The sequence below is a fragment of the Gallinula chloropus genome (genome assembly GCF_964237585.1).
Source record: "Gallinula chloropus genome assembly, chromosome: 1".
NCBI lineage: Eukaryota > Metazoa > Chordata > Aves > Gruiformes > Rallidae > Gallinula > Gallinula chloropus.
In genome coordinates, this window is record NC_140085.1 from 79,964,183 (window position 1) to 79,987,417 (window position 23,235).

The window sequence follows — 23,235 nt, forward strand, 5'->3', positions numbered from 1 at the left end:
TTCATCCATAAGATTTGCTTTACAGCCGATCAACAGTATACTCTGTCTCAGGCACACAAACATCTGGAGGTGTTACCATTAACTGTGTTATGGAAAGCCATATGTGTTAGTAATAGCACACCAGAAAGTTTAGTCTTCACAAAGGAGCGACATAACAAGTTATATAATGAAGTCAAATGCAGAGAAATGGCAGAGGCATGGATATTACACACTGCATTCCTAAAATGATCAAAACTATTAGACACACCAGTCCAATCATTTATCTTTTATATGAGGGGAGACCTGCGAAATAAACAACCTTATATTAGGACAATATATTATGGAATGGGATAACGTAATATAAATTATGCCTCCTGCTTGTATTCCACATGCAACAGCTATTGTAAGAAAGATAAATGCCTCCAGCACTGAAGGCTACAAAAATCTTCCCGTTCAGGGGACATGAGATGAATGATTGCTGTACTGTGTGCTTTGTGAAACCCACAATAGACTATTCCAGACGAATATATGGAGAAGTTCTTTTATTGTGAAATTACCACACCAGAAGCAAGAAACATTTCCTGCTATTTAATGTTAGGATGTGGGTTTAATCAGAGATTTTAAGTAATGACTCCTGTATTTTCCATATTTAGTACTGAGTAAGGAAAGCGGCCTTCGTTCCACTAACACGGCTGTGCCCAGACTGCTCTATGTCTGAACAGTGGCAAATTCTGCCTATGACCTGAGGGCCAGGCATGCATCAGTGAGGGGAGGTACCGACAGTTCCCTAACGTTGGACTTTGTTTGCATAAGAGCTGCAAGCCTATGAAAGCAGGACTGGGCATAACTAGATGCTCCCGAATCGCCAGATCTTGCAGAAGGCCTCGTGCCTGGACATACGCAGGCCGGTAGCAGCCCTCGGCCTGCGCAGCCCCCACAGGGTCTGGTTGGTGAGCACAGAAGCAGAAACACACAGGGAGCAGAGTGCTGGGTAAATGCTTTACCCTGGATACAAGTGTGAGCATAGGTAGAGCAGTTGCCCTTGTGCAAGTCAGGAACTGGACAGCTCACCTTTCTGTTTCAGGAGCACCTGGAAGCTTAAAGATCACCTGGGGCCAAAGGAAGCTGATGTGCATGCTCTGATAAAAGTTACTGTTTACTTCACTCCTTGCAATTAAAAAGTGCTTGCAGAGTAATCTGATGCAGTGCTTCTTTCCAGTCTGCTGCTAAGGCAGCTGGAATGAAATTAGTAAAAACACCGTGCTGTGGATTGATGGACTTTCAGATGAGCTGCTTGAAACAGCTTACTTGTCTCCAGACCTTCCACTCAAGACTTCCTAAAATCAGGCACAATAATGCAGTACAGAGGAGTTCACATCTGAGAGACACTGAAATTGTCATTTAAAAAAGAAATGGTCCCCAAAATCTTGCAGTCAAAACTGAAAAGTGACAGCAATTTTAAAATTACACTAATTATGCTGAAATTTGGTCAGGCCAAAGGATGAACATCTCGGTGAAGACTGCTAAAAAACATGGATGAGCAGGATGATGACCTCTGTGTCTTCCACAAGATCACGCTCCTTCCAAACAACTTGTCAAAAGAAGATCACAGAATCACAGAATTGTAGGGGTTGGAAGGGACCTTGAGAGATCATTGGGTCCAACCCCCCTGCCAAAGCAGCTCCCTAGCACATATTGCACAGACTAGACATCTAATTGAACAACCTTCCGAATTAATATCACGAACAGTCTTTTGAGTCCTGCTGTGTGCATATTCAGCATGTAAAATGTTATTTACTGTACAGGTACAGTCAATATACAGCGCTTAACTTTTATATTTGAGGTATGTTAGTGTTTTCAAAGTACCTGAGCATGGAATGTCAGCTTGATCCATGATCCTGCTATGGGCTTAAGACAGAGATTTTGAGACAAGTATTCCAGCCCTTTGATGTTCTTCCAGAACAAAGGGAAATTCGAACCATTTTGCCTGTTCAGATTTGGGTCCGCAGATCTGAAGCCCGTGTCATTACCACTGACGAAAAAAAAGGCTTGCATTACATTAAGCCACATAACCTCCTGAAAGGCAAGGGCAATGTATTTAATTAGATAGCTGTTCAATCCTAGTCTGTGTTTAGTATTACACAAATATATATACACACACAGAGTTTTATATATGTATATACACAATTTCCTACAGTATATATATTTAAAAGTGTATATATACAATTGATATTTATATATAAAAGTATCCACAGTTTTTATGTTTTATCACAAATCAGTGGAGGACTCACTGTGCTATTACAGAAAAAATGTGCACACATACACGGTAATTTCTCTGAACAGTTCACTGCTGAAGACTGTGATTAAATTAAATATGAAGACAGTGATAAAATATGCAGAGTTTGAGACAGCAAGGCAATGTAAAACAGGCCATTTTTCTACTCGGTACTCTCATTTTGCTCCATTAAATTTACTTTGTAGTTTACTGCAAGTGCTTTAGGTCTCAGTATCAGAAGTGACCCCAGTGAAGAACCCAAGAGAAGGGGGAAAGCAGAGTAATCCTCCTGTTGATGTCTCACTCACCATGCACATCCCCACATCACTGCATTGCCAGACATACTGTCAGAACCAAGTCAAACCCAGACCCAGACATCATCGTGCATACTTACATCCATGATGCACCAGGATGAGAAAACTGCTCCGCATTGAGTTCCTATTTTCACATACACACACAGACACCCCCAAGTGACCTGCACTTTCAGGAGCAAATTAAATTTTCATGGTAGTGCCTTTAAAACAAACCACTGCTTCCCAAAGCTGGGCACAGGGCTGTTTAAGGTGGGATCACATCGCACGCAGAGTCTTGTGGCACCTCCATCCTGCAGGCTGGAGCTCCCCACATTCTCTAAGACAACTGAAATTCCAATATCAGGGGCCTTGGAGAGGGTGAATGGGGGATGAACTCATAACAAAAATAGATGTTTTAAAAAAACCCCTTGGTTTGTAAAAGTGCCTTTTGATCATTATAACCTCTGTTTTTAACCACTCTGGTGTCTCCTGCCAAATACAGTTTACTGATGACACATCATCCAGGCACTAGTTATGGACTTGTTGATATGTTAAATAATGGGACTACTTTCAGACCATTTTTATAGCTGAAAATTCTCATGGCATAAAAGAGTCATCATAGAGTTATTTCACTGCAGAGAACTGCTATTTTTCTTAGAATAACTTTGAACTTTGTAGCTTTTAGAGAAGGAGGGCGGTGGGGGGTGTTTTTCAAATAAAACCCTGCTTCCATTCTTCCCCCAAAAGCTCAGCTTGGATTTCAGCTGGAACGATAACAAGTTCATGAAGATATGTATTCAGGCAGATTGTAAATTTAGCCAGAGCATTTCTGTGTTACTAAATCCAAACAAAGATCTAAAACAAGGCACAAAACACCACAGAAACAAATGTTCCAAAAGATATGGACTGAGATTTTTAAAGCTAAGGGCCTCAGCCACACAAGTCCCAGTGAAACTGATTAATTATGTGGTTGATAATCTCAGTTTATGTTCCAAGTTAAATCCTGATATAACTTCATTGTCTTCAATGGGAGTTACACTGCAAATGCATTTGATAGATGGTCATGTTTCTTCTCTAAGAATAACTTCTAATGCAGAAGGTTTAAACATGAGTGAATGAAAGTCCTGGGCCAAGTTCTACCCTAATTTAAACTCTTTACGAAACAGCTGACTTGGAAGTGAGGATGTGAGGAAAGGCAGAGAGAGACAGGAGTCGATTCTTCCTTTGCTGGGACATTACATCAATTCCCTTAGGTAATGGTTGTGTCTCCAGAAGGCACAGTGAGAATCCAAACTGCAGTTTGTTAGAGATTCTTTCCTTCTAAGCCTGCAAGTTCTTGTATTTCACAAGCAGTAAGCATTCAGGGAAGATCCTGGGCTAGTCTCAGTAGAGGACCGTGACATTCTCTCCTGTTAGGTACTGCATTGATTTGAATCTTGCCTGCTTCAAAATGCATTTCATTTCCTTTGAGGATAAGCACGGGAAATGGCCATTTTAATGTGAACATTGGAATTAATCACCTCATTTAATCAGACTTTAATGCATTTCAGACATTATCAATGTCAATGTTATTTTGAATTAAAATCCAGCATTTGGAATTTTATTTTTTTTTAGTGTGTTGGGTTACTTTTGGCTCATTATTAGTAATAGAGTTAGGCATGTCTAAATAAGGCTGGCGGGTCAAACAGGGTGCACACACCTCTGCTGAGGTGAGAAGTAATGCCAATCTCGACTCTGTGCAGCATTGCTAAGAACACTGCTTTGCCTATTTCGTGCCAGCAGCTACAGCTCCGAGTGCAGTGAACTTCTAGTGTTCTCACTTCGGATCCTTTTCCTGGCAGATGTGTTTTAGCCAAGGAGTAGTGTAACCTGGCAGTAAGCGAGCTCACCATAAACAAAATGGCTCCACAGTGGTACCCCTGCTATAAGGGGTACCATTGTTAGGGCAAGTGGCATGTACATTGTTTTGAAAGTCAACAGCATGTTCAGGCCTCCATCTGCTAATGCTAATCTACTAGTGGAGCAAGAGTGAAGACGCTTCCCACCCACCATAGCTTGCAGTAGCTACAAACAGGACAGACCCTGGATCACGAGCATTTCACATTTCCCATTTGTGAAATGCAGCTGCTAATCTTCAGCCTTGTAAAAATGTGCAGAAATAGAAAGCTCCATAGGATGGGTGTCCTGGTTTTGGGAGGGACAGAGTTAACTTTCTTCCTAGCAGCTGGTATAGTGCTGTGCTTTGGATTTAGGAGGAGAAGAATGCTGATAACATGCTGATGTTTTCAGTTGTTGCCAAGCAGTCAAGGACTTTGCTGCTCCTCACACTGCCCTGCTAACAAGAGGGTGAGGGGATGCACAAGAAGCAGGGAGGGGCACAGCCAGGGAAGCTGGCCTGAACTAACTAGAGGGGTATCCCATACTATTTGTCATTATGCTCAATATGTAACTGGGGTTACATATGGTTTGGCTGGGAGGCAGCGTACCTCAGGAACTCTCTGAGCATCAGCTTCAGGTGGTAAGCAATTATGCTATTCATCACTTGGTTTGCATATTTGTATCATTATTATTATTATTTTCTTCTTTCTCTGTCCTATTATCTCAACCCACCAGTGTTATCTTTTTTTTTTTCTCCTTTTTCTTTTCAATTCTCTCTCCCATCCCACTGAGGGGGGGGACAATGTGTGGGAGCAAACAGCTGCATGGTTGTTTTCGCTTCCAGCTAAACCAGTTAACCATGACAATGGGCTGTGCCCATTGCTACGAAGGAGAGCAGGAGTATTTTGAGGCAGTCAGCCAGGCCAGAAGCAGGGAGGCTGAGCAGAGCCAGCCCCATGGGAACACAGCTCTGCATGGCCCTGAGTGTGTGTGCCCCCAAAACTGGGACAGAGCACGTGGCTCTGAAGCTGACACTACCCCACTCACATGGTGCTGTGCTGAGGTGACATTTGCTTTTCACCAGGCCCAAGAAAGCCTTATGCAAGTAACTTATTACTGGCATAGTGAGCAACTCGCTGGGCTTTGCTGTGCTCCCTGCTGGGAAGGGAGGCTAATTGCTTCCTGCCCTACGTGTGGCAGCCACCTCCCACTCCTCCACATTTCTTCGCCTCCCTTCTTGTGTATGTGATTATTTATTACTTCTTCATTCAGGCCTCCCTGCTAGATAGGAATACAGCCTACTTTTCCTCTCCTTACATCTATGGTCTCCAGTTCTCTACCTCTGCAGCACTCAATGCCTGTACTATTTCATCCCACGTACATAGCCGTACTGCTTTTCTCTGAGGCTTATCTCAACAGTTGTCCAGTTCCACCTTTCCTTTTTAATGCTTGTCACTTCCTTACCTCCTTCATTTGGGCTACCTCCAAATTCTCCTTTTTCCTTCTGAGCTGCTGTGCTTTATCACCCACCTCAAACATTAGTGCTTGATGGATTTTCTGGTCACCTTTATCTATTTGACCCTCCTCCCCATCAATTTCTATGTACCAGGAGGTTCTCAGAACTGTAAGTGGACCATGTTTAAATATGAAAGTAGTTGGACAAGCTCCCCACTCTCTTCTGTCATTTTTCTCTCTGCATTAGCTATACCAGGTCCAAGCACAGGGTCAGGCACTGCAACACAGGTAGCAAGCACATCACTGCTGCTCCTTCAGAGAACAGCTGCGACAGAAGATAGCATTCTTTAAAATCTGTTCTTGAAAAGGAAGATGATAATGAGTCTTCTGAAAACATGTACGGACCTGCATCACTATGCTGCATCACTTCCCCAGTCAATGTGGGGAAAAAAAAAGAACATGCTGTGTATTTTAGAAGCAGTTAGAGAACCTATTACTAGCAATTAGAGAAGAGTCATGACCAAACTTTGAAACATCAAGATGTTTAAACTGTTCCAGCTGAGGTAAAACGTGGGGAAAAATGTCCTGGTGCAGACATAATCATGGATGGAAAATAAGCTATACAGAGATCTTCCTGTAGTATAATGACATCCACATTAGCACTATGACTTGAAAAGTTGCTTTGACTAAGAATTGCCACATTCACTCTGAGGGCCAAGGAGACCACTTCTGCAAAGGCTAAAATAAATAAAAAAGTAGGATTTCCTAAGGAAAATACAAACTTAAAATAACACTGATTTTTAATTGCTTCTTGTGTTGTGATCTCATTTCCTTAGGATCAGCTTCTTATTACTCCTCCAAGTGTGAGGCATGGTTAAATCTTCCTGAAAACTAATGTTCTGATTGCATTTAAAAGTTAGGTTTTAAAAGTTTAAAAATTAGGCAAAGCTTAATGAATAATATTTATTCTGCAGAGTGTTGCCTCGTCCTACTATCTTGGGCACAGAAATCTGGGATGTGGGGTAATCTCATGGCTTTAATTTTGGCAAGGATCAGAACCAGGTTTAGCTGTCACCTTTTACTGTCAGTCTGCAACAGAAAGAATGGAATAATCCTGTAGGGCTGGCAACAAGGAAAAACTTTCCTATAGCTGAAATCACTGCAGTCATTGCTAGCACAACGATCTCTCTAGATTCATTTTGGAAATGCAGAAAGGATTTTAAATAGTTGGCTTCATTTACACCACTAGAAATTCAGGGCATGTTTTTAATTAGAACATAATCAATATCCTGATGCAGCCTTTATAGGATGTATTTAATTTTTTTCTATCTCTCCAGCCCCTTTAAACATCAGGAGGTAAGTAGCAAGGTCATAGCCCATAAACTGAAACCAAGAACTAGTTACACAGTGCTCCAAAATTTAAAGCTTTACTTCTAATTTGCGAAGTCATTAGTAGCATTTGTTGACCACTGATTTAAAATATTATAGCTGATTGCTTCAAGTGACAAGTAGGCAAAACATGGAAGATAAACTGTTGCAAGGAAGGCATGCCAAAATACAGAAGGAAGCTATTTAGCCAACTATATGTTTACTTTACAGGGCTTAAAATCTGAAAGGAAAGTTTTCAAGAATTTCATTCTTTTGAACACCCCTGGTTTTGAAGTTTCAAAGCATCCTGGTTCAAAAAGTACCAACCCTTTTTCCACTGGTTATGGGCGATTTAAAGCATCCAAAACAGTGGGTGTTCATAGCGCTGTAAACAGGGTTGGCTTGGCTTTTTAATGTAGAAACTATTGTAAACTAAAGAATAAGTGGGAAAAAAAAGAGTCTACTGTTGAAAATCTCTTGGTATTTTTTGTCCTGCATTGTTATATTGGTAAATGACTAATGCTGTAGAGAGTTTTGGGGTGTTTATTTTGGTTCCCCCCCTCCAAAAGCGTCAAGCAGGCCACAAACAGAGGAAATATCTCAACTCTGGCAATAAGCAACACTGAATTCTGCTCGTGGCTCAGGGGAAGCTACTACATGCCCATTCACACAGAAAAGTTTGCTGAGAAAACTCTAAAAGCCAGATGAGTAGATTGCGCGTGCGTCTCACCTGCAACCTCTGTGTTCCTCCAGCTCTCGTCGTACGCTTCCTGACCAAACGGTTCATCTGGGAGTATGACCCAACGCTAGGTAAGTTGCATTTTATTCTGTACACACGGTATGGCTGAAGTAATGGAAAGTCATAGAGTGAAAATCCCAAGCCTCAGTCAACCTTTAAATTTGCTGTAAGAAACTCCTCTATGGCCATTTAAAGCTGGAACAAATCTTTACCTAAGACAGCAGAACAGAGAAGCAAAAGCACATGCAAAAGCAGAATTAATATACAAGAGACATTTCTGCCCACACAGAAGTCAGGGGGAGTGTTGCCACTGACAGAAATTGCATGAGTATTTCACTGTGGAAACTTCAGTTGTGCGATTAGTTTTCTGCTTTTGGATAACACAGACATCAGCTGCCAGGGAACAGGATGGCTAGGAATCTGCTCTCAAATTCCAGGGGAAAAAAAGAAAAGAATTGTTGGTATCACAGAATCACAGAAGGTTGGAAAAGACCTTTAAGATCATCGGGTACTTACAGTCTGCCTACCCTTAGGTAGGTTCTTTGTCCTCACTTTGAAGTAGACATTGCATTGCACTTTTTGGGTGACCAGCTGGGGACACCAGTCATCAAAAGGATCACGTCTCCTCCACTGGTCCCACTTCACTGTGGCAGATCTGGGACTTTTGAGAAGCTGGCGCCAGAGAAAATCCAGGCCAAGACATCTTTCTCTAAGAGGTCTCACTGAAGAAATAGAGAGCACACAAACTTGCACAGCAGAATCACAGATGAAATTTTCATATGCTTTATTACAAAACCCAGGCAGCCCTTTCAGAGCAGAGCATCCAGTATCATTCCAAGTATTTTTGTCTAGTAAGATGAAGTAATGACAGATATCAGCAATCTCGTCTTGGGAAAAATCACTCTCAGAACAATCTGAACTCAAATACATTATTTAATCTGCTTATGTCAATATATTCATCAGTGAATTACATGTCACCTGCTTTGTACTGCACAGTGGGATGTTCAGTATAATGTTCTATTAGCACTTCACAGCTCTATCACTAAAACGTCATTTTAAGAACTTAACAATAGAAGCATATAAAGTGTTTTGTATCAGTCTGTTCCAAGTTCATTAATTCCATACAGGGACACTGTATGCAAAAGTGTCCTTGTTGCCTTGTTAAAGCACACAAACCAAGTTATTAGCAAGCTGCAAGGTTTATTATTTTTTTGCCCATTGTGAAGGTCATATGCCCTTTTTGCTGTACATTTGTTTCTATTTTACAAATGAATACCACTGCAAATTAACCACAACCCTCGGGGATCTAATTGTCTTCTGTTTGCAACAGAAAGCTTTCACACAGACAGCAAACAGTTCTATCCCAATAAAACAAAAGTTAAATCTCTTCTGATTTACTGAATTGTAGGCTCTCATTCAGCTGAGTGGATAGCAGCTTAAATTACATATTGCATTTATTGTGAAGGTAAGTGCTTTAAGTTCCTCGGAGGAAAAGGGTTGAGAAATTCAAGAACTATTGAACTGATGTCAGTAAGTTATTTCTTAATCACAGTAATCTCTGGTGGAAGCTGCCCACCAGAGATTGTTGGGTTTTAAAGTATTCTTTTTTCAAACTGTGGATCACAACAGGATTCAAAGGATGATCTGAAGTGTTAGGGAAATCAAAAATTCTTTAGGAAAAAAACAATCTCCTGAAATTCTAATCACTACTCAGACCTTCAGAGATCCTTCAAAAGCTTTGAGAAACAGTGCTTGAAAGAATGCATTTCTGTCTTTACGATGACCATCCTTCAGCATCCAGTTACCTGTAAACATCACTGAGCTGAATTTACCGAGAAGTTTTAGCAGAATAGCTTGATTTCTTCTTAGCAGTCATGGACTGGCAGTTGGGTAAAGAAGGATATAAAGGGTTTCAGCAGTGTCAGTGAGACCCATCTGCCCCACAGGGAGAATTTGCAGCTTTGTCAAATAATTTTGAAAGGGCAGCAGAAAGACAGATGCAAACTATCTGGCTACTGAGTAATGGGAGGTTTTGCCAAAAATCACTGGGGTTTTGACAAAAATTTCATATTTATGGTTTATTCCTTATGTCAAATTTTCAACCACTCATGAGCCCTCCGATGCAAGGAATCCCCAGATAATTCATAGTTTTAGGAAAGCTTTTGCCAAGCTTTACAAGGCCTGATGGAAATTCAGCATTATCCTAAAATAAGAAGCAGGGTAAAAAACCCAACCAAACCATTGTCCTCTTTTAATTCAAGGGTAGCATATTTTAACCAGAAAGGAAAAAAAGCCCATGCATTAGAAAGATTCTTTACTGCCCTAACCTGCCGGAAGAAAATGAAGGACCATATTTTTAGCAGCATCTGGTCATACTGCTGTATATGTATGAGCCAAATTACAAAACACACAGTAATATTTTTCTGGTGGGAGGAACATCACCAAATCTTGCAAGCTTTGGCACATGGGGCTGCTGCTGAAGTCAGAGCTTTGCAGCTCCACCCCTTTTGCACACGAGGTCAGATCTGTGCAAACAGCAGTAGGACAGCTGCATCTTTGCAGAAGTACATACGGCTGTGCTTTTTATTTTAATATTCTCAGACAAGGGGTAGCAGCTGCAGCAAAGGTCATTTTCTGGGGACTGTTAACTGTCAGCCTTGATTTATCCATCATTTCTGCTTAACTGGCAAGTCATTGTTCACCATCTTGGCATATTTTTGGGTTTTGTTCTTTTTTGTTTTTAAATTCCTAATCTCTTAGTCTAAGTGATTATCTGTCATTATCAAGGCAAATGACTTTCCATTTTCAGTCTTTATAATAAACCATATAACTGTCTCACGTGTGCAACAGAATTAGAAGATCTGGTAGAAATGGGTTGGAACTACACACTTAAAAGTATACACACAGTTGTTTTTTAAACATATGAATTCAGCATTAAGCTTACCATAGAATACCCTGAGTTGGAAGGGACCCATAAGGATCAAGTCCAACTCCCGGCTCCAGACAGGGCCAGCCAAGTCAGAGCATGTGACTGAGGGCATCGTCCAGATGCTTCTTGAACTCAGTGAAGTTCGGTGTTGTGACCACTTCCCTGGGGAAACCATTCCAGTGCCTAACCACTCCCACAGTGAAGAACCTCTTCCTAATATCCAACCTAAACCTCCCCTGTCACAGCTTCATGCCATTCCCTCAGGTTCTATCACTGATCACAAAAGAGACAAGATCTGTGCCTGCCCCTTCACACCCCCTCTTGTACTGTGGCACCTAAAACTGCACCCAGTATTTGAGGTGAGGTTGCATCAGCTCAATGTAGAGCAGGATAATCCCCTCCCTGGACCGGCTGGCCATGCCATGCTTGATGGATGCAGTTGGCCCTCCTGGCTGCCTGGGCATGCTGCTGGCTCATGTTTAACTTGCTGTTGAGCAAGTTAACTTCATCTTCTGTAGCTCATTAAATATGTGCAGAGAAAGGGAATTGGGTACCACATGGATTTCACCAAAATTCATTAATGTTCATGTGTTTTTAAATAGAACATAATAAATTAATAAGCAAATTGTGTGTGGTATTAAAAGGCCTAAACCACTTTTCCTGGTTAGGACAGCATTTAAGCCACAGCCTAAACATGCTTCACAAACATAAGCAACACATCCATGGTGGATTTAATGCAGAACTGGAAATTAGTGGTGCATTTCAGTTGAGGAATCTTTCTCTTGGGACATTCATAGAAGCAGCATGAAAACAAGCATTCCTGTGCACCATGTCAGCGATGCTTGCCAGGAATGGGGTGGCAGCAGGCTGACAATCTGCCTGCCACCAAGGCCACTTGGCTTGGGGAAAGTTCGCAGCTGGTCATCAGCCACCCTCACAGTGGCCCTGCTGCAGATTGTTCTCCTGGAGCCCAGCCTGCTCAGCCACTGCTGCAATAACTTCAAACCAAAACCTTCCAACCAGCATTGTCTCTGGGATGGACATATTATATGGGGATGAGTTTCAAGGTGGAGGTACAGAGACCTTTATTTGGTCACGAACCCTCTATAGGTAAAGTCTTGGCCTAAATGTGGGACTCCCATAGACCTCATGGGAGGTCTGTTCTTGTGTAGAACAGATCTACACAAACAACATAAACAACAGCATGGGAATATACCCAAATTAGCTTCCATCAAAATGGTTGATAACCAGAAACAGCTTTGCAGTGGGAGCCAAGACCTCACTAAGAATAATTCACTCTAGCAAGAAAAGATGCAAGAACTATCTTACTTGGTAAATGTTGTACCAATGCAGCCATGAAAAAAAGCTGAGGTCCTAAGATCGAAACACAGTTCTCCAAGACTGTCTTTGCTGTCTGGTTTATTCAGCTAACACATTGCCTGGACAGCTGGAATACTGTCTGAGTACAAACTTTGGCCCCAGGATTGCTTCCCCTGCCGCGGATCACAAGTTGAAGAAACACATGTCCTTGCATATTGTAGATTCCTAGTTTTCTTGACTTGTGGCTTACTCAGCAAGCTTGTCTTAACACTCCTGAACATTTACCGCCTGCCTCTACCATAAAAATGCTAACTCCCAGCAGCACAACTGAGAGAGAAACTGCCCAGACAGCAAGCAGAACTTTTAACAAATGGGCCCATACTAAAATAAGTGTTAATAAATCATTAACTGATGGTCCCTCCAGCCCTAGGGTGTAAAGGTTGACAGACCGGCAGCCCGGGGAAGATTCTCTTCCCAACCCCCTATTCCTCCTGCTGCACAACAAAATACTGCTGTCTACATAGTGCTATAGATCAAGATCATCCTTATGCTCAAGACTAAAAATAATCATTTTCTGAAGCAAGCAAGAGAGGAGAGAATTTTGCCATCCTCTCACAGAACTCTGCCTTGTGCATATTTCATCTGAACACCCCTGTTAATAACTACAGCTTGTCCAAGCCCAGGCTAGGAATAACATATGTGGTTCAGTATGGACTTTTAGCCAAAGCGAGATGTAATGGCAACCACCCATTTGGGGCTAGGAGGAACGTCTGTGTTTCAGGGAGTACCATGGCAAATGTGTATACACTTAATAAATTGATGGAAAACAGGCTTATGTTCAAGCCAGACGCTAGCTATTAGTGTCCTCAATTTTTATTAACAAAATTAAATCTATTAAGCCTCAGTGCTTAATAGATTCAGTCCTCAACAGTCAAGATTGTGCCTTACCAGGTATCTTACTGGGCTTTTCTTTTTTCCCCACTTCAAAACAGTAGAAGCCTTACTTAACTTGATGCACATTTAATATGTTATATCATTTTTACTCTTCTACTCAGCAGTAGGGATTTATACTGAATGTATTATGGCAATGAGCCATGGAAGTATTTCTGATTTCTCTGAGGTGTTTGTAAGGAAATGGACTGGTACGGCCCTGACACTGGCTTCTAAAATGCTCCACAAAGACCTGAAATGATGAAATTGTAATTGAGAGCAACAGAGGAAGATGCTTAGAATAACACGGGAAGCAGTTGTCTGAAAGCCTGGCTTGTTTTCTTTCATACAGATCTCAAGCTTAATATATTCCTGAAGCCAGTAACAAAAATACTGCCTTTTTACGGTAGCTCAACAGACAGCAAAAATCAGGAGTGTGAGTGCCTGGTCTTGCTGTAGCTACAGCTGCAAAGTATTTTGCCCCTACTTTTCTTGCTCATCATATTCTGAAATCCTCTGCAGATGAGCAGACCTTTCTAGTGCTTGCTTTTGCACCTTCAGGAGATCAGGCTTTTGTTCTGCTTGGTTTAGGTGTGAGAAAAGTCTGACTCGTTAGTTTTCATTTATATTGGCAGAAATAAGGTGAGACTCAGAGCTTTGCTAACAAAGACTTCTTGCTGTGATCAAACAAAAACATAGAGCAAAATACGGTATATTTAGACTTAAACTTTATATGGACATGATTCCCACCAGGAACTAATGCCTCTTCTCGGTGTTACTGGGAAAGTTAAATCAGAAAATTAACAAACAAACAAACCAACCCACGCCCATTAAAGCCTTGACACTTACTCCTTACTAGTTAGCACTGCTCTGGTTTTGTCAGTTTACTTTTAGCAGTTGTTTTAACATGCCTTAATGAATCCAGTTCCTAGGTATCTGCATGTGCTTTCTCTGCTTATCTCAGTAAAAGCTGGATGAGTACAGAACTTGCAGGAAAGGAAATGTAACACCACTCCCCTTCTAAAAGAAACCTAGTCTTCGCAAGCAGGAGTAAAATAATATGCAGAAGTAGCCAACAAATAGGCATATTTCCCATTATTTTTAGAGGTGTCCTCAAGACAACTGTATTCTAGGATTTTTATTTGGAGGTCAAAATCATAAAATCATAGAATGGTCTGGGTTGGAAGGGACCCCAAGGATCATAGAGTTCAAACCCCCCTGCCACAGGCAGGGACACCAACCTCCAGGCCTGGATCTACACAAGGTTGCCCAAGTTATTTACAAAGATATTGTGCACCAAAAAACGTTATTTTCTTTAGACTGGTTTTATATCTCCTACATGTTGTATTAAAAATACCCCAAGTTTTGGTGATGCAACAGATATTTTCATGCCAAGGTGAGAACTTTATAGCCTAGTTGGGCTATGCATACACTTGCCATCTTCTTTTTCTTCCCACTTTATTAAAAATAGGAAAACGTGATAAAAACCACATGACTGCTGAGTGTCCAGAGCATACACTGGCTGTTCTGTCCTGGGCCTCCCTAAGGGCATCAATAGGGCCTCTACTCTCCACCCAATCTGAATTTATACAGGACAGAAACACTTGAGAGTTTCCCCTTGTACTGAAAATGGTAACTAAAAGCAGCTCAGCAAGGTAAGGCACACTCACTCTCTGCACTACCTCCCACATGACTTTCTGTTTTATGCTCAGCTTTAACCTGACTGGTTGTGGAACACCTGCTGTACTGAGGTCACAGCTATGATTATTACAGCAAACGTAGCCTTGTAGAAGGCAGCCACAAGAGTCAAAAATGAACTTAGAGGGAAACTCCTTTGCACATCACTGTATCAATTTTAAAAGCAACATTCACAACAGCAGACTGCATGTGAAGCAGGATAGAGTCCCTAGAGTTGAATTTAGTATCTCTGCAAACAAACACCCTCTTCTTTCATAGACATTTTGGTTTAAATTTGTAGCTTGGCATGGATGCTGATGTAGTATGATAGTCACATGTATAAAGCACATCTGTGAGGTTGTACAGTACCTGTGAACTTGTCCCTCTGTATTTCCACACTTGGGGTTACTCATGCAGAAACACTTAGGAGTCAAAGTCCAGTTATCAAAAGCACAGTTTCCTTTCATGAAATTTTACTACTTATTTTCTTTTACATACAATAATGATGATTGCAGTAACAATGCATGACATATCATTTGATGGTATTACCAATAAAAAACCCAACTATGTCTATTTTTGAGCCTGTAATATCAGTTAATAGAGAGACATGTGGGGAGTCAGTGCATTAGCATAAGAAATATGTTCTACAAACCCAAGGGCAGTACTGTGCTACTGTAAAACCACTGATGGTTGCAGAATAAAAACCCTCCTGTAAGGTAAGTAATGGATGAAGTAACAGCTAGATGCAGGCAAGAAAAATACATCAGCAGAGTTTTGAGAGGAGCTATGTTGGGGGAAGGAAGAAGGCAGGAGAGACTTTCAAAGTCAAAAAAGGAACATTCAACCAACAGGGGCTTTCTAAAAAGTGAAAAGCATCAAGGAAATATAGAGAGGGACAGATTTCACAAAGTCAGGCTGAAGAAAGGCTTTGGAGAAAACATCGAACTGCACCAGGGTTAGTAATGGAGGTAAATTGTTTTCCCAATGGGCTGTCAAAGTCAACGTTCTCAAATGTGATAGAGACAGGTGCTGTCCTGAAGGATGTCAGACTGAAGGACTGCAAATGAGCAGGGAACCAACAGGCGGGAAGCTTTGTTATGTAATGAGAAATAATTAGGGGAAGTTTTAGTCTTTTAAACTTAGTGCTGCATTGCCATCAAACAAGTCTTTAACCATGCCTGTTAGCTGCAGCTTTTTGGTTTGGGAAGTCAGCTATAATTACTACACAAAAGCTCCTTCTCCTGGTCTCTTGCAATTCTCTGATCCAACTGGCTTAAAGCCACCATGAACCAAAGTTTCTTGGAGCATTTTTAGGTGTGCTTGTTTTATTAATCTCTCTTGACAAAAATGAACTAAAATTCTGAATGGAAACAAGGTTTGTGTCCCATTGTACTTAAAAGCAAACAAAAGTGACAAGGCAGTTTTTCAGATTTACATGTAAAATGGTGTATGTCATTGCTCCATCTCACCTGATTTACCCAGTCCTACTACGTTTTCTTAAAAGAAAGAAACCCTTCCAATGCAAATATTTCCTTTGAGAGCTGTGACACATCCCTGATATATATTGCCTGTTCAAAATAAACAAGTACTGAAAACAGCTTTTTATATCACTGCAATCATAAACCAAAATCGAGCAATTACTTCTCAGATAATATTTTTACTCTAGAAAATACAATCATCCAGAACAGATACATTCAATAGACCAAGATAGTCCTGATCTATCCCAAGCACAAATACAGGCTGGGCAGAGAATGGACTGAGAACAGCCCTGAGGAGAAGGACCTGAGAGTGTTGATGGATGAGAAGCTCAACATGACCCAGCAATGTGCACTTGCAGCCCAGAAAGCCAACCGTATCCTGGGCTGCACCAAAACCAGTGTGACCAGCAGGTCAAGAAAGGTGATTTTGCCCCTCTGTTCTGCTCTCTTGAGACCCCATCTGGAGTACTGTGTCCAGGTCTGGGGGCCCCAGTAAAAAAAAAGACATTGACCTGTTGGAGCAGGTCCAGAGGAGGCCACAAAGATGATCAGGGTGCTGGAGCACCTTTCCTTGCAAAGACAGGCTAAGAGAGTTGGGCTTGTTCAACCTGGAGAAGAGAAGGCTTGGGGGAGACCTTAGAGCAGCCTTCCAGTACCTGAAGGGCCCTACAGGAATGATGGAGAAGGGCTGTTTATACAAGGGTGTGTTGTGATAGGACAAGGGGTGACGGCTTTAAACTGAAACGGGGTGGATGTAGATTAGATATTAGGAAGAAATTCTTCCCAGTGAGGCTGAGTGAGACACTGGAAGAGGTTGCCCCCTCCGTGGCAGTGTTCAAGGCCAGGTTGGATGCAGCTTTGGGCAATCTGGTCTAGTGGAGGCAGGGGGGGTGGACACTTCCAACCCTAAGTATTCTATAATAGTCTTGGGCAAATAGGTCTGATAAATGACCAGATAAGTCTTATAGGCCAAATCTCTGTCAAATATGTCACAGTAAGAATGTGGTCTGGTCAAGCTGTGACTGACCATGATATCCATGGACAGTCAATGGATTATGGGTTTCAATGTTTTCTCTATATGAAGGTTGGGGTGTTGTGTGTGTTTATTTCCTGCATTAAAAAAAGGAAAAGATACAAATCTCCCTATTCATCTGAGTAGTAACATGTTCATCAACACAGAGAGCTCCAGGATAGTTTAATTTTTTTTTTCCTAAAAAAATAATTATTTCTATAACTACTAGGAGCTGTGGGGATTTTAAAAGTTTATCTAGTTCCTGTTAATGAATTAACAAATTATTGTAGCAATATATTATAGACTGAAAAACAAACCAACTGTTCCCACTTACCAAATTGTTCCTCAGACCTTTCAACAGCTCTAAATGTTTCTAGAATAAACTTAAACTTTCCAAATGATAAGGCTGTGAGAACCAAGAGTGCACATCAGAAGTGCTAGGGGACTGCAGCTTTAGAACCACGTGGGACCCTGAAATCTGACATCAGCTTTCAAAGTCACACAATGGGCAACACCTTTGATCTTGATATTGGGAATATGAATAGAAGCATTGCACACCACCAAACCAACAAGAATGGGCCAGATTTACTTACACTGAAGCAGAGCAAACCACCAAATACGAGCATTTCCACAGTGCTAGCAGTGTCAGGCACACCATGGCTCAGTCAGCAGCAGCTCTCCAGCTCTGCTTCAAGGCCAGCTAGCAGTTTTGACGCTGACTGTGAAAGGCAAAACACAGCTCTGAGGTTTCTGTTCTGTTTTCTATGAGGTTTTAGCCATATAGCTATAGATACAGGCATCACCTGGCACAAATGACAATCTGAAGCTCAGAAAGGTGCCTGTAGTCACCTTGAGAGCCACAGGTACCGTGTTACACTGTTTTTTTCTACTTGACCACGGTGATGCAAGCTTAAGACATTTACAGCCTGGATTCGTCTGACTAATTTTAGATTTCCAAGTGCTTTTGAGATGTGATTATGTCAGGAGAGAGACATAACATAGACAAGCTATATGCAGCACCTATTTTAGTTCATCAGCTCTAAAAGGAGTCAAGTGTGCTTAGCTGAGACATAGACACCTGCGTTGTCAGTGGCTTCAGTTAGGGATCCAGCAGGTATCTCAAGTCATCTAATTTCTCTCTAGCTGTGTGTCTCAAAAAATAAGAAGTGCCACAGGGAAAATGATGTTAATAAATCCCAAAGCAAGGCACTGCAATTGTGAGTACCACAGGATCTATGTGAACAGAGTGGAAATCACAACTTCAAGGCTCATAATTTACAGGACAACCACATTCTTCAGATGTTTCTGTTCCCTTGAAGGAGAAGCCATGCCTGTGATTACACCAAAAAATGCTTTAAGTGTCCAGCTGTTTTACAGCCCTCATTAAAATTCACCCAGCTACCGCACATTCCGATGCACAGGAACAGAGACACATTTACTAAGATATATTTACACTAATCTGACCCAGATCAGTGCTGCTCATCCAGGATCAAATTCCACCCCAACGCAAGCAGCCAAAGTGAGTTAAACTTTCAACATAAAGTGCTGCCACAGTCCTATTTCAAGTACTCAAGTATCATTTAAGAATTGCACTGCTTTTCCGGAGCAAGTACAAGTCTACTCCTTGGCTAGATTTATTCCCCCTTTTCACAGGGAAGAGTCATATGGCCTTCCACACTCTGCCTCCAAGGAAGGAGGATATTTCACAGCTGTGCTGCAAGCACAGTTGGATGAGCACAACTCAAGTTGTGTGGAGCAATTCTCAACAGCTACTTGCCAAGCAGGACCAGATGGTTCAAGGCATTTAAACATCACCAGACCTAAACAAGTAAGGAGCTAATACAACATTACTTACTCGGAGAGCCATCTCTTCTTCTCAGCACTCTCCCCCAAATAAACAAAACAGAAGTTCCTAAGTGACCTTGAAGGTGGAGTGCTGCACAGAGAGTCCCAGACTAGTATCAAACATTTCAGCTGCTGAAATAACTTGCTCAAGGTGCATCATTGCAGCTTCCACACCAAACTAGAGCTCTTGCTTTTCCACATTCCCCCAAGGGAGCAGCTGCAGCTAGGGAGGTAGGAAGATAAGAAGAGACAGATAAGAGAGTGCCTTACTTTGCTGTATGTTACTCTGCTATGGTCGTATAGCCCCACAATCAGACAGGTGGAACTCCAACTCCTTCAACAGGCTTGCAACACTAAACAGAAGGGCTATTTACAGCCTTAAAAAAACCCTTGTCTTCATTACCTGAAACAGCTACAGCAGGATTGCTTGCCATCTGCCTAATTAAATTGACCATTTGTCCCTATCAGGGGCGGCTGTGTTACTTAAAGCAGTTAAGGTGGCACGGGAGGGAAGTGACCTTTTTTGGTTTGGGCAGAGAGCGTTTGCAGCACTGACAGCATTGAAGTATTGGTGACTGTGAAGAAGTGACATTCTTAAGTGTGTAACAATAAAAAGCATTCACCAAACACAATCCCTTTCAGGAGTTCTAATTCAGGAAATGTTTTTCCTTAAAGATACCCTTCATTCCTATTGGGGAGATTTGCAAAGCATTCATAGTCAGTGGCTGCAGTTCTACAGCACATGCATTTTCCTTTTGATATAGGACATCTGTGAGCTAGCAGCAGTAATAAATCTGAATGTTAGCACAGATAATTTTTCCAAGTTTTAGGTCAAATGCTATCAAATTTAACTTATCAGCTCATTAAGATAATGGAAGCCCTTTTGTCATTAACTTTCTGATTAGTTGTCTGGTTCCAGAACATGGCCACAGTAAATAGGTTCCTTTTTTTTCTGTAGCATAGTGTGAATGGGTTCATGACAACTGTTTATCCTTATAAACAATACATGAGGAAATCGCTGCTTGAGCCCTAGCAAGAAGAGGGCAATGTGATAGTTTCAGCATGTCTTAAAGAGCCATTCCCAAAATAACTAACTGTTCTATGATTTTATCACTGTATAAGGACTGAGCTTAGTGGTTAGGTTCCCTGATATGCAACCATACCGACTTTTGTTCTTGTCAAAACTCCAAGCTAAGCAGTGACAGGCTTTTGAGGTGGACACTTTGAGAATAGCAGTATTTGTGTTTCACAGCTAGCTGCCTTCCCTATGAGCAAACATGAAAAACGGGCTGCAGAGCTCTTTGATTCAAAAAGCTCTTGTCCTTTTGTTGGGTGCGGAGTGCAGCACCCACAGGCACAGCCCTTTGCAGGTGTAAGACATGGGAAGGGGTTGTGCCCTATGGGGAGAGGTAAAATAGTCACCACTGTAGAAAGGAGGACTTGAGAGTGCTTCAGAATGGCTGGAAGAGCTCCAACAGACAAGATTCAGTGAAGCTGTATGCCACATCTCAGGTCTTGGGCTGGGGTAGCAGTAAGGAAAATGCAGAAAAATTTGTCTCCTCCTAATACATTTTGCAAAATGTGTTCTTATTTTAGAGTCTACATATCGTCACCAAGCTACCATTGATGATGAAGTCGTTTCCATGGAGATACTAGATACAGCTGGTCAGGTGCGTGGGTACATGTGCTATTATCCAAAACCTTGGCTCAGACAGTAGGGAGGGGGAGCACGGTGGTGGCAGCAGTGTCGGGGGTGGCAGATGTGCTCCTCTTCTGGGGACAGAGGTTTGCTTCTGAGCAGAGCGTGCTGGGTCCAGGCCCTTCTGCAAGGGACCCTGCTTTGAGTTTTCCAACACTGGAAGAACAAAGAAAGCCAGGGTTTATTCTGGATTAAAATGATTTTGTTCACATTCTTTGATTCAGGGCCAACCCAGCAACATGTTATTACTATGCACAAAGTCACAGTTTATTTCTGCAGTCAAGTGATGAGGCTTGACATCCTCAGTCAGTGATTCCCACCGAAGTGAAAAGCAGTTTTGCCATAACCAGGTCCCCTTTCCTTTTAAAACGTGGCAGATGCTGACGCATCACAGTCCTGTGCAGTTCACATGCTGGGTATCATTCAACAGAGCCCCTGTTCCAATGGCCTGTGACCAGCTTGCCCACAGGCAGCTCATGACACCTGAATAGGGCAGATTTCCTATTCCACACGATAAAAAAGGTGACGTGTATAAAGTAGATGTACATGGCCTCAGAGGACCGATGTCTATCTGAAGGCCTGATGTCTTCTTCCGAAGTCAGGTTCCTAAGGCTGGTGTCTGTCTTTTCAAAACAGGAGGACGCTATTCAGAAAGAAGGACATGTGCGATGGGGTGAAGGCTTCGTGCTGGTCTACGACATCACGGACAGAGGCAGCTTTGAGGAAGTGCTGCCACTTAAGAACTTGTTGGATGAAGTTAAAAAACCCAAAAATGTCACCCTGATCCTGGTGGGGAATAAAGCAGACTTGGATCACTCCAGGCAGGTCAGCACAGAGGAAGGTGAAAAGCTGGCCACAGAACTGGCATGTGCTTTTTATGAGTGCTCTGCTTGCACAGGAGAGGGCAACATTATGGAGGCCTTCTATGAGCTCTGTCGTGAGGTACGACGTCGAAAGATGGTCCAGGGCAAGACTCGGAGACGAAGCTCCACCACCCACGTCAAGCAGGCAATTAATAAGATGCTTACCAAAATCAGCAGCTAAAAAAAAGCTGTGCTAAGCCAGAGAAGCATTTTAGAGCATATTAGCTTGGAGTAGGGATGAGGCAGGCAGAGCACATTTAATTAAAAATGGTCAAAGCTTTGCAATTAAAAACAAATACAAAAGACAACCCACACCACTTTTTTGAGTAACACAGGGTCAGACTTCTTTCCTGTTTTGAGATGTATTTAGCCATATTGCTTCTGGCTAATGTGGGGGGGGGGGGGGGGGAAACCAACATAAAATTTAAAAAGCAAACTCCAAAGGACTAGATGATTGTGGGGATTGGCACTGACAGAGTGTCTTCTGCTTCTACAAGGCTGGCTCCAATCCCTTGCAAGTCAGTAGTGCCTAAACACAATTTCCAGCCAGCCAGCGGCTCAGTAGCCATCGGAGAGTAAGTTTCAGTCCTCAACAGCCATCACAACCACTGTTCTCCAGGACTGTATAGACATAGAGGCTGCTGTGTTTTACCAGAAACTTCATCTGACACCTTTCACCAGCTCTAAATTGGTGCATTGTGTGCTTTTACTCCAAACTGTCCTTCCTTGTTGTTATTTTTGTCAAATCTACGAGTGCTGATGTTCTTAGCAAGGAATGCAAAAAATATAGGAAAGGTCTCTTTCATGAAGCATTTAGCCAGCAAGACACACATTTCAACGGAGCTGAAGTTCTGCTGCTTTTCCAGATCTTCTGAAACTGCAGAATTCATCAAGAAATAACAAGCTAGTCCAGTGGCATTTCAGCATTTCCCTCTCAAAGTGCAGTACTGTACTTGTGGAAATGGGAGAGTGTGTGTGTTGGGAAATCAAACTTTAAAAATAACCATATTGCTATTGATTTAGTTATGGGTAGTTTTTAGCTTTTGTTTACATTTTTGTTTTGGTCTTGTTTCAATTCAAGTAGTTCCTCTTCTTCTATTTTATACCGAATAAGAACTGAGGCCATGCAAAGACAAGTATTTAAAGTCTAAGCTCAAATGTAAATCAGATGTGAATGGCCTCTACCATATCAAAAGGCCATAATTTCCAGCTGTTTAAACTTCCAGATGTTGCTTGAAGCACTGTGTGGTTTAAACCAGCACTTCTTTTTTTTTTTTTTTTTTTTTTGTGTCTATATCTGGCACATTCAATTGAAAGTGCATTTTATCAGATTTTCATGCCTGGGATAAAAGGGGTCCAGTTTTTTTCACCTCCCTTCTCCTCCCTCGTGCGGTAACGTTATGCTTACAGATGTGAGAGCCAAGACTGACAGACTTTCATTCAGGTTGTGCTCATCTCCCACCAGTTGTGTTGCATCCCTTTAGGCAGCATGGCA

At 41.9% G+C, this 23,235-nt stretch overlaps 1 protein-coding gene across 2 annotated transcripts in view; it reads left to right on the forward strand.

Moving 5' to 3' along the window:
• RERG (RAS like estrogen regulated growth inhibitor) overlaps positions 1 to 21,921 on the forward strand; it is a gene marked incomplete at both ends in the record, with an annotated part of 107,006 nt that extends 85,085 nt beyond the window's left edge. Inside the window, 3 exons of one of the 2 annotated variants that reach the window (XM_084279646.1) lie at positions 8,002 to 8,058; positions 20,775 to 20,848; positions 21,514 to 21,921. In XM_084279646.1, the coding sequence (XP_084135772.1) occupies positions 8,002 to 8,058; positions 20,775 to 20,848; positions 21,514 to 21,921 (539 nt within the window). The remainder of the gene's footprint in view (positions 1 to 8,001; positions 8,059 to 20,774; positions 20,849 to 21,513) is intronic. The other variant, XM_084279647.1, reaches the window with a different exon arrangement.
• Positions 21,922 to 23,235: the final 1,314 nt, after the last annotated feature.